At 37.3% G+C, this 12739-nt stretch overlaps 1 protein-coding gene across 1 annotated transcript; it reads left to right on the forward strand.

The window, feature by feature from the left end:
* Window positions 1-1149: 1149 nt before the first annotated feature.
* LOC133042510 (lysozyme C, intestinal isozyme-like) lies at window positions 1150-6604 on the forward strand. The gene is made up of 4 exons (XM_061123149.1): window positions 1150-1318; window positions 2504-2668; window positions 4356-4431; window positions 5591-6604. Exons 1-4 carry the CDS (start codon window positions 1183-1185, stop codon window positions 5655-5657), a joined length of 444 nt encoding a protein of 147 aa, XP_060979132.1. The 5' UTR covers window positions 1150-1182; the 3' UTR covers window positions 5658-6604.
* Window positions 6605-12739: the final 6135 nt, after the last annotated feature.

Here is a 12739-nt window from a genome sequence, read left to right on the forward strand (position 1 = left end):
CCAAAGACAGATTAACAAAAGAAAAGCGGACAAGTATATTAACATATACATCTCATGTATACTTGTAAGAAATGCAGGGATGACTAACTCAAGGAGGAAGCTAGAATTTGGACTTACAGATTATCTTAACCAAAGAACAATATATTTTTCAGTGAGCAACAAGACAGAGGAACAGAGTACTAGGCTTCCAAGAGTGGCCAATTGTGGGACAATAAGTACATTAGAAAATAATGGAAGATAATAGCTAGTCAGTAAAGGCTGTTTTGCAGACTCCTCAGGTGCTGTCTTGGGGCTGATAGGTGTCTAGAGTTTTAAGTGATTAATTTCTGCACAAATTTATGTTTTACTTTCAGGAAAATAGAGGGAGGAAGAAGACTTTTCTTGAATCTGCTTCTTCTCAACTGCCTTCAGCTCAAAATAATCCTTGTGCCAAAGGTGAAGATTTTGGGGTGGCATAATTCTGTTATTCTTTTGTAGGTTTTACTATACTGTTTTCTCACTTTACAATGACTTTATGTTCTAACATGAAAAAGTGAAGTAAGACATTGTCAGAAAGGACTTAGGAATGTTCACATGAGGCTTACTTATAACAGTAAAATATTGATTTACAAATTAAGAACTGAGAAACAACCAAAAGAGTCAGCATAGGAATCTGTGATCAATGTGGTGTTTTGCTATATACCTATCAGAACAACAGGCCGTGTGTCACATTCTTTGTGGCAAATGTACATAAAATAATTTTTAGTGAAAAAGATGAAGACAACAAAATGAAAGCGCATAAAAAACTTAATGCAAATGAATGTTAATCAAAGATGGGAGCACATTTTCAATTGTGTAATATGTTCATTCAGGTTTTTCTTCTTTATAGTGGCTCAAATTCATAATAAAACAGGAGGAAATTCCTCTTTGGACAATAGGGCTAATCCCAGTTCTTTCTGAGCAATGTCTTCAAGCAATATCATTTCATTATTTTCTTGCAATTAACTCTTAGGACATCAAAATACCCTTCTGAAAACATACAGAACAAGCCTCTTAGTGTAAGTGAAGCAATAAACATTGCCTGCTTTCCACGTGTCTCCAAGGGTGGAGCTCCCAAACTGGTCAGAGAAGGGGGAAGTGAAAAGATGTTAAATACCAAGCCCAGCTCAGCCTGGTCAGCTTGGACATTTGGCTTCTGTCAACATGAAGGCTCTCCTTATTCTGGGGCTTCTCCTCCTTTCCGTTGCTGTCCAGGGCAAGAAATTTGAGAGATGTGAGCTTGCCAGAACTCTGAAGAAATTTGGATTGGCTGGCTACAAGGGAATCAGCCTGGCAAACTGTAAGTTAACTATTCTTCATCCTTCCAAATAGTTAGCCAGCTATGGAACAGATACTAATAGAGGAAGAAGAATAAGAAAGGGACTTTGAGTGAATGGCTTTTTTTTTTTCCTTGAAGGGTTTGTACATTTACAATAGTTCAAAAACATCAGCTCAGAATCAGATGTACCAAGGGAAGGATTGAGGCATGGGAGGGTCAAATTCTATACCATCCTAAGCATGCCAGATCTTGCTGTACTCCTCTGGTGCCACTAAATTTGCCAGCTGGCACTTGTAGGGTGACTACAAGATATATTTCAGCCCTCAGCCATTTCCAGCTTGGAATTTGGGTTCTGCAAGCCTGAGTAAGGTAGTATTTTTGTTATTTTTAATCCCCCTACAAAGATGCTGGGTTTTTAATAGCCAAGTTTTTAAAAAAATTACATTGAACTCTTAAAACAGGGACTGTAGGAACCTATTTCTCCTCAATCAATATCTACATAAGGATTCCTGAAATGTAGCATGAAATAACATTCTATTATTCTGACTCTAGTTCATTAATTATTTTTCATTTTCTTCCACAGAATTCAATATGTGCCCTAAGGAAAAGTTCCTTTGTATTTCAGTCCATACCTGTCAATGTCAACATTGTATTTTTCAGAGTGAATTCAGACATTTCCCCTCCATAACTATTTTTTAATAAATGAGCAAATGGCTAGATGGATGGATGGATGACATAGTCTTTCCTATCCTATGATTCTTATTGTCTGGATTCTAATTTGATATCCAAATTCACCTTTAGGTAGCATAAGATTCTCTTAGTAAATCCTTATTTTTCCTAGTACAAGTATTTTTACATTAGCATATGCATCTGCTGCTAGTGACCAAACCCAGTTAACCACTCTGTTGATTTTTCCATTCTAGGCTCAATCTTACCTGAAGGATGGGAGCAGGGGAAGGGTAATAGTAATAGAAGACACAGCTATTTTAACATTTTTGCAATATGTTATCTTACTTCATTAGTATTTTCAAATGATTTGCTAACAAAAGAATTCTCTTAAGGGCCCTTAACACCAAGTGTTAAAATAGTTACAAGCTAAATATATCTTTATGCTTCTAAAATAAGTCATTAGTAAAATAGAATTGTGCTATGAAATATAAGTCATATGATGTTCCTATTTATTACTAAAAATACATTTTTTTTCAGGGATGTGTTTGACCTATGGAGAAAGCCGTTATAACACACATGTTACAAACTACAATCCTAGAAGCAAAAGCACTGATTATGGGCTATTTCAGATCAACAGCAAATGGTGGTGTAATGATGGCAAAACCCCAAAAGCAGCTAATGGCTGTGGCGTATCCTGCAGTGGTAAGACAAGATAATGTTGAGTGATGGCTCAGGCCCCGTTTGGTGGTACCTATAAGGAGAGAGATTCAATACAAATGAAAAGGTCTTGAAGAGTTCATGAGGGACCTAGAAAAACTCCATCTTAACTTCTAGAAACTACTTTAGCATCTACCTCATAATTCCTTAAGTAAGAAATTAAAAAGCTGGTATCATAGAAGGTTGCTGTTTGCTAACATACAAGAGTTGGAATGATCTATCACTTCATCATAACTGGACATGTTGATGCTTTGTAAAGAACAATGCCATTCCTACTAATTTACCTGGTTTGGGAGAGGTTTAGGGATACTTTGGTTGTGTGGTTTTTTTAAAAATTTTGTCATATTTACTTCTTTTACATATATATTATACAGTAGGGGTTTTTTGCTGAGTGATTTTAAAGTGAATTAGAAACATTATCACATTTCATCCCTAAATTCTTTTGTTTGCATATCTAAAAAATACGTTTCCTATTTAATCACTGTCATTCTAAAAAGTTAACATATGGATTTGTTTTTAATTGGGGTGAAACAAATATTCTATTGAGTTCCTTTTAAAACTGAGATAACATATGCAATATTTAGGGCTTCCCAGGTGGGGCTAGTAGTAAAGGACCCTCCTGACAGTACAGGAGACATGAGATACAGGTTCGATCTCCGGGTTGGGAAAATCCTCCAAGGGAGGGTATGGCAACCCACTCCAGTATTCTTGACTAGAGAATCAACATGAACAGAGGAGCCTGGAGGGCTACAATCCATGGGGTCACAAAGAGTCACACATGCATGTGTGCACATGCAATATTTATTGCATAAAATATTGGAGAAATATTGCTAATTTGATATTGTTTAATTTTTAATATTAAAATTCCTAATAAAGAAGATTAGCTTCTGGACATATCTTTTATATACAGTTAGTTTAGTTTAAAAATTATTTTGTATTATACAATAATCTGTGGTCATTGAATAAAAGTTCTACTACCCAGAGACTTATGACCACGGTAACTTGTGGTATCCACATCTTCTTTCAGAATACACATCACTCATGTGTATTTACATGAATGTAAAGCTATATAATTCACATTTGTACCCACATGCAAACATGTAAGCAATATGCTTCAACAAAAATGAAATTGTACTATATTTACTACTTTACAATTTGCTTATCATTGCACAATATCATTTTTCTCAACAAATATCAATCTTATTAATTTTTATGGATGAATAGAATTTCACTAAATATTCTAAAATTTATTAATCCAACTCTTGTATTAATGCATACATCTTGGGTACATCACTTATTACTTTTCTATTTTTGGAATAAATTTTCACTAGTAGAACTGCTGAGCAAAAAACTGCTAGACTGGTTTTCACTTGTTTGTTTTTGTTTTGTTTTCAAAGTGTCCAGGGCAAAGAGAACCTTCTATCATATTAGTTAATAGTTTCAGAGCTTCCAATGGCTTTGGCAAATGAGAAACGGAATGCTTTATTTCATGCCAAATGGGATAGAATGGAGAGAGAGAGAGTTTTCTCCCAATATTCACAGAAACAGGGACTCTTAAAAAAATAATTTTAGTTGTTCTTTCCTCAGCCTAAGAGAATAAAGCTGGCTGAACCTAAAATTTACGTGAAATTTCTGTGAACATTGTCCTCATTTCTCACCATCTCTTTTTCAGCTTTGCTGAAAGATGACATCACTCAAGCTGTAGCATGTGCAAAGAAGATTGTCAGTCAGCAAGGCATTACAGCATGGTATGTTATTTTTTTGTTTTTGTTTTCCATACGGTGTTGTTAAGATGTAACTGACACACAGTACTTCATAAATTTAAGGTGTACAGCATAATGACTTACATACATCATGAAATGATTATCACAGTACGTTTAGTGAACATCCATGATCTCAATGGATACAAAATTAAAGAAACACAATGCAATACTGTTAAGCAATTATCCTTCATTTAAAAATAACAATAAAAAAAAATCAAAGAAACAGAAGAAAAAAATTTTGTGATGAAAAATCTTGTGATTTACTCTCTATTTTCATATGTAAGACACAGCAGTGTTAATTATATTCATCATGTTGTACATCACATCTCCAGTGTTTACTTATCTTATAATTGGAAGTTTGTAGTACTTTCCATTGCTTTCATCCAATTCCCCACCCCTCACCCCACCCACAATACCCACAATTGGTAACCACAATTTCTGAGTTTGTTTGTGTTTCAAGTATAATGGACCTTCAACACTATGTAAGTTCCCTTCACAGAGCAAGGTATGGGTTAAGCATTAAAGGAGAGGTCTGGGGTCTTCCCTAGTGGTTAAGATTCTATGCTTTCAATGCAGGAGGAGGGGGGTCTGGTACCTGGTTGGGGAACTAAGATTCCACAGGCCATGTGGTGTGGCCAAAAAAAGGTGTGTATGGGAGGGTAGGGAGCGGTTTTATCCTCCTGTTATGAGAAAAGTGTGGGAATATTCTCTAAGACCAAGGGAATTGAAAATCTAAAAAATTAAGATTTATGCTAAACAGTGTATTACATAGAAACAATCTACTTTAACCTCAATTTATTTCAAGGACTTCTAGAGTTTTTAAGTTTTTCCACACTCTACCAATTCCTTGTCATATCTTGAAATTATTTTTGAAAGGAAGTAAATATGGAATACGCTTTGCAGTTATGTTGTGGACTACACAAGACTCAACATTTGTGTTCTGTGCTCTAGTGAAGCCTTGGGGAGATGTGAAGTCCTTGGTATACATATCTCCAGTTAATAAATAAGCAATACTTGGATCTGTCTGTATCTTGTATTTCATGTACTGATTAACTATTTTGTTCTCACAAAGGAGTTGAAATATGTATAATACAATGAAGATATGTTTCAAACTTCTTATCATTTGTTTCATTTTTCTCCATAGGGTGGCATGGAAAAACAACTGTAAAAACCGAGATCTCACGAATTATGTTAAGGGTTGCAGAGTGTAACTGTGGAATGGAGTTTTCGTCTTCAGCTAATTTTGTCTCTTTTTCATATTAAGGAAATAATAGTTGAGTAAAAGGCTATACTACCACTCTTTCAAACATATAATGTTTTTACAGAAGCAGGAGCATGTGGTCTTTCTTCTAAGAGGCTTGATGTTTACCTCACTTGTTTATTGTTTGATATTAGGCCTACAACTTTTTTCAGCTTGCTAACAGAACTAATGCTGGTGAATATTTGTCTAAAATCTTCATTATCAAATGTATCTCTAGTAAATTTAGTTCTTTTTTTTTTTTTTTTTTATTAGTTGGAGGCTAATTACTTCACAACATTTCAGTGGGTTTTGTCATACATTGATATGAATCAGCCATAGATTTACACGTATTCCCCATCCCAATCCCCCCTCCCAGTAAATTTAGTTCTTAAGCAAAGGGATAACCCAGACTTAATCTTGAATGATATAAGTACTCCCCAATATTCAACAAAATATAACAAAAGAATATCTTTAAGCAAATTGATCTTAGGCAAAGTTCCACCTGTGTAGGCATGTGAACTCTCATCTGTTCATTCAAAAAGAGCAGAACATCAAATGGCTAAAAATGAAAACAGCTCAATGAAGAATTTTGTTTTCTTAAGTGTGACCTTTGGTTTAAATGTTTTAGTAGAAATGCTGCATTTACACAGCTTTTTAAAAATAAACTCCCAATTTATACATCAGCCTATTTTAGCCTTTGCAAAGAACTCATTTATGCATCCTGCTGATCCTGAAGGAATATAAAGAAGGATTAGATGAGCTGTTGATTTTCCTTAGTTTTATTAGCTTAAATTCATGCATTATGACTAAATTCAGAGGCAGATGAGTTTGCAAGCATTGAATAAATTGCTATTAAACCTATGTGAAAATATGCATGTTGTAAAAGAAAAACATTTTCATTAAAAGCTTTGCAATTCATACTTTGTCTTCATTTGTTTAGAGCCATTTAATGTCTCTGAAGAAATATGTATGTATTGGGAAATGATGATCTGACACTTATTATTTCCTACATCCTCACCTGTACTGAAACAGGTGGATACTGCTAGAGAAATCCATAAGCATGCTGATATCTCACTTAATGTTTTAAATTTTTAATGTTTTTTGTCTGTGTCACACAGTTTCTGGGACCTTAGTTCCCCCAAGAGGGCTTGAATTCTTACTCTAAACAGTGAAAGCACGGAGTCCTAACCATGGGACTACCAAGGATTTCCCCTCACTTAAAATTCATAAATACAGATCTCAAATGGGCCCTCAAGTCTACCTGGTCATCATAGTCACTTCTCTGAAATCCTTCTGTGTTGGAGTCCCCACTCTCCAAAATGACTGTCACTATTTACTTCTCTCTTTTCAAAGTCCCAGCACACACACCAACCACTGGCCTTCCATACTGTGCTCTCAGCAGATGACCTTACAGTCTGTCTTGCAGTCTTAAGTCATCTGTCAGGTGGTATTACACCGACAGAACAGAAGGAACCTCATACAAAATCCTCCCCTCCTGGCCAGCAAAGCAGCACTAACATCTTTCCCTGGGCCCATCCCCCCTTCCTTCCCCTTTATCACTGGGATGAAGGGCCTCTGCTCCTCAACTGGCTGTTTCTCCAAATGCAGTCTTCATCACAGCCCTCTCACTACTCCAGTTTAGGCTGAGGGTTTCCTGTAATCCGAGTTTCTCCCTCTTTGCTGGATCATCCCCATCACTGCATGAGATGCCTTGGTAACGTTTCATCTTACAAAGACTCTCCGTAGGCTCTACACAACCCTCTAACTGCTGTGGCCAGTGCAGCAGGTAGGGATCGAAAGTGGTCGACGCACAGTTTGGGAAAAAGAGACTAGAGTCAGAGTTAAAGTCTTAAAGATTGGACCGGGGGACTCAAGACCTCTTAGATTAAGAGCCCTGTTCTTCAGAGCCACATCGCTTTTATTTAGTGTCTTGGCAAGCAGAAAGTATCTGTTGTATGACGATGAAGTCAGCCTCCTGTGTCCCTGGTCATGTCTCCCATTTTATCGATTATTTTAAACTATCTTTGTTATTTTCTTATACAAGGGGTATCACCTAGCTGGAGGTCATAGACCCACATATGCCTTGGGAAAACATCTTGGTATGTACACAAGCAGTGATCTGAACTTGCGCTGACCTGGTGTTCCAAAGTCCACACTATGTTTTTCCTTGGCTTACCAGGGCATGATGACCCCAACTAAACAATCTGATGTACTGTTGTTTGGGTTATACTGTATTTCTATATTTTGCTTTTATTCTTTTCCCATGATGATTTTCTCATGGCTTAGTCAGAGCAACAGGTGACTGACTATTAACCCCTACAACCAACTACAACATTTTCGACTCCCTTTTATAACAACACTTCTGGGATGAGATATCTATATTCACCCACTCCATGTCTTCACCTCCCCTTCTCTTGTCATCTCTTCTTAATTTGACTTCTGTCCTCACTCAGCTGAAAACAGCTCCAACATGACTCCTCCCAGGATGCCTTGGGGCCAGTTCCAGTGATCACCTGATTTCCGTTCATCCGACTTGATCTCTCAGCAGCATTTGACAGAGTGAACCACTTGCTACTTCTGAAAACCTTTTCTTCCTCAGCTTCTCCTGCTTTATATTCTGCCTCATTGATAGTTTCTTCTCAGCCCTTCTTGGCTGACTGTTTCTCTGCTGATCAATTTTTAAATGTTGGAGCATCCCAGAGCTGAAGCCTATAACCATTTGATAGACATGTTTTATCTATTCATATATTTGTCTCTTTCAAAATAGAGTGTCTCCTACTTTTTGAAGTGCTTCCCTGATAGCTCAGTTGGTAAAGAATCTGCCTGCAAGGCAGGAGACCCCAGTTGGATTCCTGGGTTAGGAAGATCCCCTGGAGAAGGGAAAGGCTACCCACTCCAATATTCTGGCCTGGAGAATTCCATGAACTGTATAGTCCATGGGGTCACAAAGAGTTGGAAATGACTGAGCAACTTTCACTTTCCTTTTTGAAGACTGAAATAATCTCAGTTTCCCACCAAATTTGTAAGTATAGTACAGCCTTTTATGTTTTCTGAACAGTTTGAGAATACATTGCCAACATAGTGCCCCGTGGCTCTGAATTCTTCCGTGTATAACTCCTCAGAACATCATCCAAACCCGGAGGTGAACATTGGCAAATTAGGACCACCTGATCATCTGATCCTATGCAATTTCATCAAGTGACCCATAAACCCTTCTTAATGAAAAGGTCTAATTCAGAATCAAGTGTTATAATTTGGTGGTCACGTTTTTCAATTTCCTTCAATCTAGTTCACTTCACCTCTTCCTTGACTTTATGACTTTAACCCTTTTGAAGACCTCAACCTGTCATTGTGGAAAATGGCCTAAGGTTTTTCTGATATTCTCTGGAGTAGATTAGGTCATGCACCTTGGGCAGGGATACCACAGATTGATACTGTGTTCTTCCCGGTGCATCCTTTCAAGTGACGTGCAGTTCTGAAATGTTCTACTACTGATGACGTTCACATTGACCATTTGATTAAGGTGATGTCTGCAAATCACCTCCACTGTGAAGTATTTGGGAGAGGGGGAGGTACATTGAGAAATTTTGTTCCACAACAAGATTTCAATTTTTATATTTACTTATTATGTTATATCAGCATGGGCTTCCCCAGTGACTCAGTGATAAAGAATTTGTCTGCCAGTGTAGGAGATGCAAGACACATGGGTTTGATCCCTGGGTCAGGAAGATCCCCTGGAGAAGGGACTGGCTATATGCTCCAATATTCTTGCCTGGATAATTCCAAGGACAGAGGAGCCTGGTGGGCTACAGTCCATGGGGTTGCAAAGAGTCAGACATGCTGGTGCACATGCAGGCATGTACAGGTTATATCAGTATGGACCCCTGGTTTCCTACTTTACTCCAAGTACAATGAATCACAATTCATTGCTATCATTTATTTTGATGTTCACATTGTCCCTGATTTGGCCATGAGGGTCTCTGCCAGCTAACTTTGTCATTTTGACTTGCCCCCATCATTCTTTGGGCACCTGTTTGTTTTCTGCCACAGGATGTTCTAAGAGTCACCTTGTTCTTTTCTTCCTTCAGCCTGGAATCAGGTATTTCACCAAAAAGCCCTTATTTCTCACAGAGGACAATGGTATTTAAAAAACTAAGCACTGGGCACTGGAGTATCACTGTTCCCAGGTTCCATCTATGGATAGAGCTGGAGAATGTATGTATTTACATAATTTTATCTATTTAAACTGAATTCATATAATACCTCCTATTCCAATCTCACACCACAAGGTTAATTTTAGTTATTTTCCTTTTCTATGTTGGTTAACTCCATAGTATGACAGCGATAAACTGAGCTCCCACTGTCTTTAATATCCTTAAACATATCTGAGCATATGCAAATATTTGATCAATTTGCCTATATGTAATCAATCTTTTCAACACTGCCATACTATAGAGTAGATGCTTTTCACTCAGTCACTGACACCCCTCATTGGGTGACCTCTTCTTCAGTATCTGGACACCTTGTCTACTGTGTCACATCTCTAACACACCATGTTTGGCCACTGTCCTTACAGGAAGGTGGGCAGAAATTTTTCACTCCTGTTTACATCCATATTCCAAACACCTGTAACAGTGCCTATAATGTGATACATGACCAATAAATATCAGTTGATTGAATCAATCTCTCCAATTATTTAGCATATTCCCCCAAGCTGGGCATTTTGAGAGCTTTCTTACTTTCTCATCCCACGTGATTCCAGTTCAGCAGCTTCTGAGGCTCCAAGGGTCAGGTCTCAAGTCTATGTGACCAGCCAGGGGAGGACAGATTAGTAAAGGCTGACCCAAGAGGGAAAGCAATATCTGTTAAAGATTTTGCTTAGCGTTTTTTTTTTTTTTTTTAATTGACTTTTAATTCCTTTACAATGCTGTGTTTTTGCTATGTAACAAAAGTCCAGGACCAGATGGCTTCATGGGCAAGTTCTAACAAGCATTCAGAGAAGAGCTAGCACTCATCCTTCTCAAACTTTTGCAAAAAATTGCAGAGGAGCCAAGCTCATTCTATGAGGCCACCATTACTCTGATACCAAAACCAGACAAAGATACCACCAAAAAATGAAAGACCAATAAATTTTAAATTAAATCAAAATTAAAAGACCAATATCACTGAGGAATATGGACACAAAAATCTTCAACAAAATAACTAGCAAACAGAATCCAACAACACATTAAAAGAATCATACCAAGATTGTGGGATCCCAGGGATACAAGGACTCTTCAATGTACACAAATCAATCAATGTGATATACCATACTAACAAATTAGAGGATAAAAACCGTAAGATCTTCTCAATAGGTACAGGAAAAGCAGTTGACAAAATTCAACACAACTTTATGATAAAAACTCTCTAGAAAGTAGGCAGAGAGGGAACCTGAAAAGAAAAAGTGAAAGTGAAAGTGAAGTCGTGTCTGACTTTTTGCAACCTCATGGACTGTAGCCTACCAGGCTCCTCCCTCCATGGAATTCTCCAGGCAAGAGTACTGGAGTGGGTTGCCATTTCCTTCTCCAGGGGATCTTCCAAACTCAGGGATCGAACCCGGGTCTCCTGCATTCCAGGCAGAGGCTTTAACCTCTGAGCCACCAGGGAAGCCCCAGAGGGACCCTACCTTAACATAATAAAGGACATAAACAACAAACCCACAGCAAGCATCATTCTCAATGGTGAAAAACTGAAAGCATATCCTCTAAGATAAGGAACAAGACAAGGATGTCTACTCTCACCATTATTCAACATAGTTTTGGTAGTCCTAGCCACAGCAATCAGAGAAGAAAAAGAAGTAGAAGGAATTCAAATTGGAAAAGAAGTAGTAAAACGGTCACTGTTTGCAGATGACATGATATTATATGAAGAAAATTCTAAAGCTGTCACCAGAAAACTACCATAGCTAATCATTGAATTTGGTAAAGCTGCAGGATACAAAGTGAATGCACAGAAATTTTTTGCATTCCTGTACACTAACAATGAAAAATCAGAAAATGAAGTTAAGGAAACAAGGCCATTTACCATTGCAACAAAAACACACATGAAAAGATGCTCAAAACCATATGATTATCTCAATAGATGCAGAGAAAGCCTTTGACAAAATTCAACACTCATTTATGATTAAAACTCTCCAGAAAGCAGGAATAGAAGGAACATACCTCAACATAATAAAAGCTATATATGACAAACCCACAGCAAGCATCACCCTCAATGGTGAAAAATTGAAAGCATTTCCCCTGAAATCAGGAACAAGACAAGGGTGCCCACTCTCACCACTACTATTCAACATAGTGTTGGAAGTTTTGGCCACAGCAATCAGAGCAGAAAAAGAAGTAAAAGGAATCCAGATAGGAAAAGAAGAAGTGAAACTCTCACTGTTTGCAGATGACATGATCCTCTACATAGAAAACCCTAAAGACTCTACCAGAAAATTACTAGAGCTAATCAATGAATATAGTAAAGTTGCAGGATATAAAATTAACACACAGAAATCCCTTGCATTCCTATATACTAACAATGAAAAAACAGACAGAGAAATTAAGGAAACAATACCATTCACCATTGCAACAAAAAGAATAAAATACTTAGGAGTATATCTACCTAAAGAAACAAAAGACCTATACATAGAAAACTATAAAACACTGATGAAAGAAATCAAAGAGGACACAAACAGATGGAGAAACATACCGTGTTCATGGATTGGAAGAATCAATATTGTCAAAATGGCTATTCTACCCAAAGCAATCTATAGATTCAATGCAATCCCTATCAAGCTACCAACGGTATTTTTCACAGAACTAGACCAAAGAATTTCACAATTTGTATGGAAATACAAAAAACCTTGAATAGCCAAAGTAATCTTGAGAAAGAAGAATGGAACTGGAAGAATCAACCTGCCTGACTTCAGACTCTACTACAAAGCCACAGTCATCAAGACAGTATGGTACTGGCACAAAGACAGAAATATAGATCAATGGAACAGAATAGAAAGCCCAGAGATAAATCCACGAA

The sequence above is a fragment of the Dama dama genome, chromosome 3 (assembly GCF_033118175.1).
Source record: "Dama dama isolate Ldn47 chromosome 3, ASM3311817v1, whole genome shotgun sequence".
In the NCBI taxonomy this organism is placed as follows: domain Eukaryota; kingdom Metazoa; phylum Chordata; class Mammalia; order Artiodactyla; family Cervidae; genus Dama; species Dama dama.

What these genes read in the sequence shown, in the direction of transcription:
- LOC133042510 (XM_061123149.1), top strand. Translation starts at nt 1,183, where the DNA reads ATGAAGGCTCTCCTTATTCTGGGGCTTCTCCTCCTTTCCGTTGCTGTC. An exon ending in GGGAATCAGCCTGGCAAACT is followed by an intron (nt 1,319 to 2,503) that starts GTAAGTTAACTA and finishes ATTTTTTTTCAG; the next exon opens with GGATGTGTTTGACCTATGGA. An exon ending in CTGTGGCGTATCCTGCAGTG is followed by an intron (nt 2,669 to 4,355) that starts GTAAGACAAGAT and finishes TCTCTTTTTCAG; the next exon opens with CTTTGCTGAAAGATGACATC.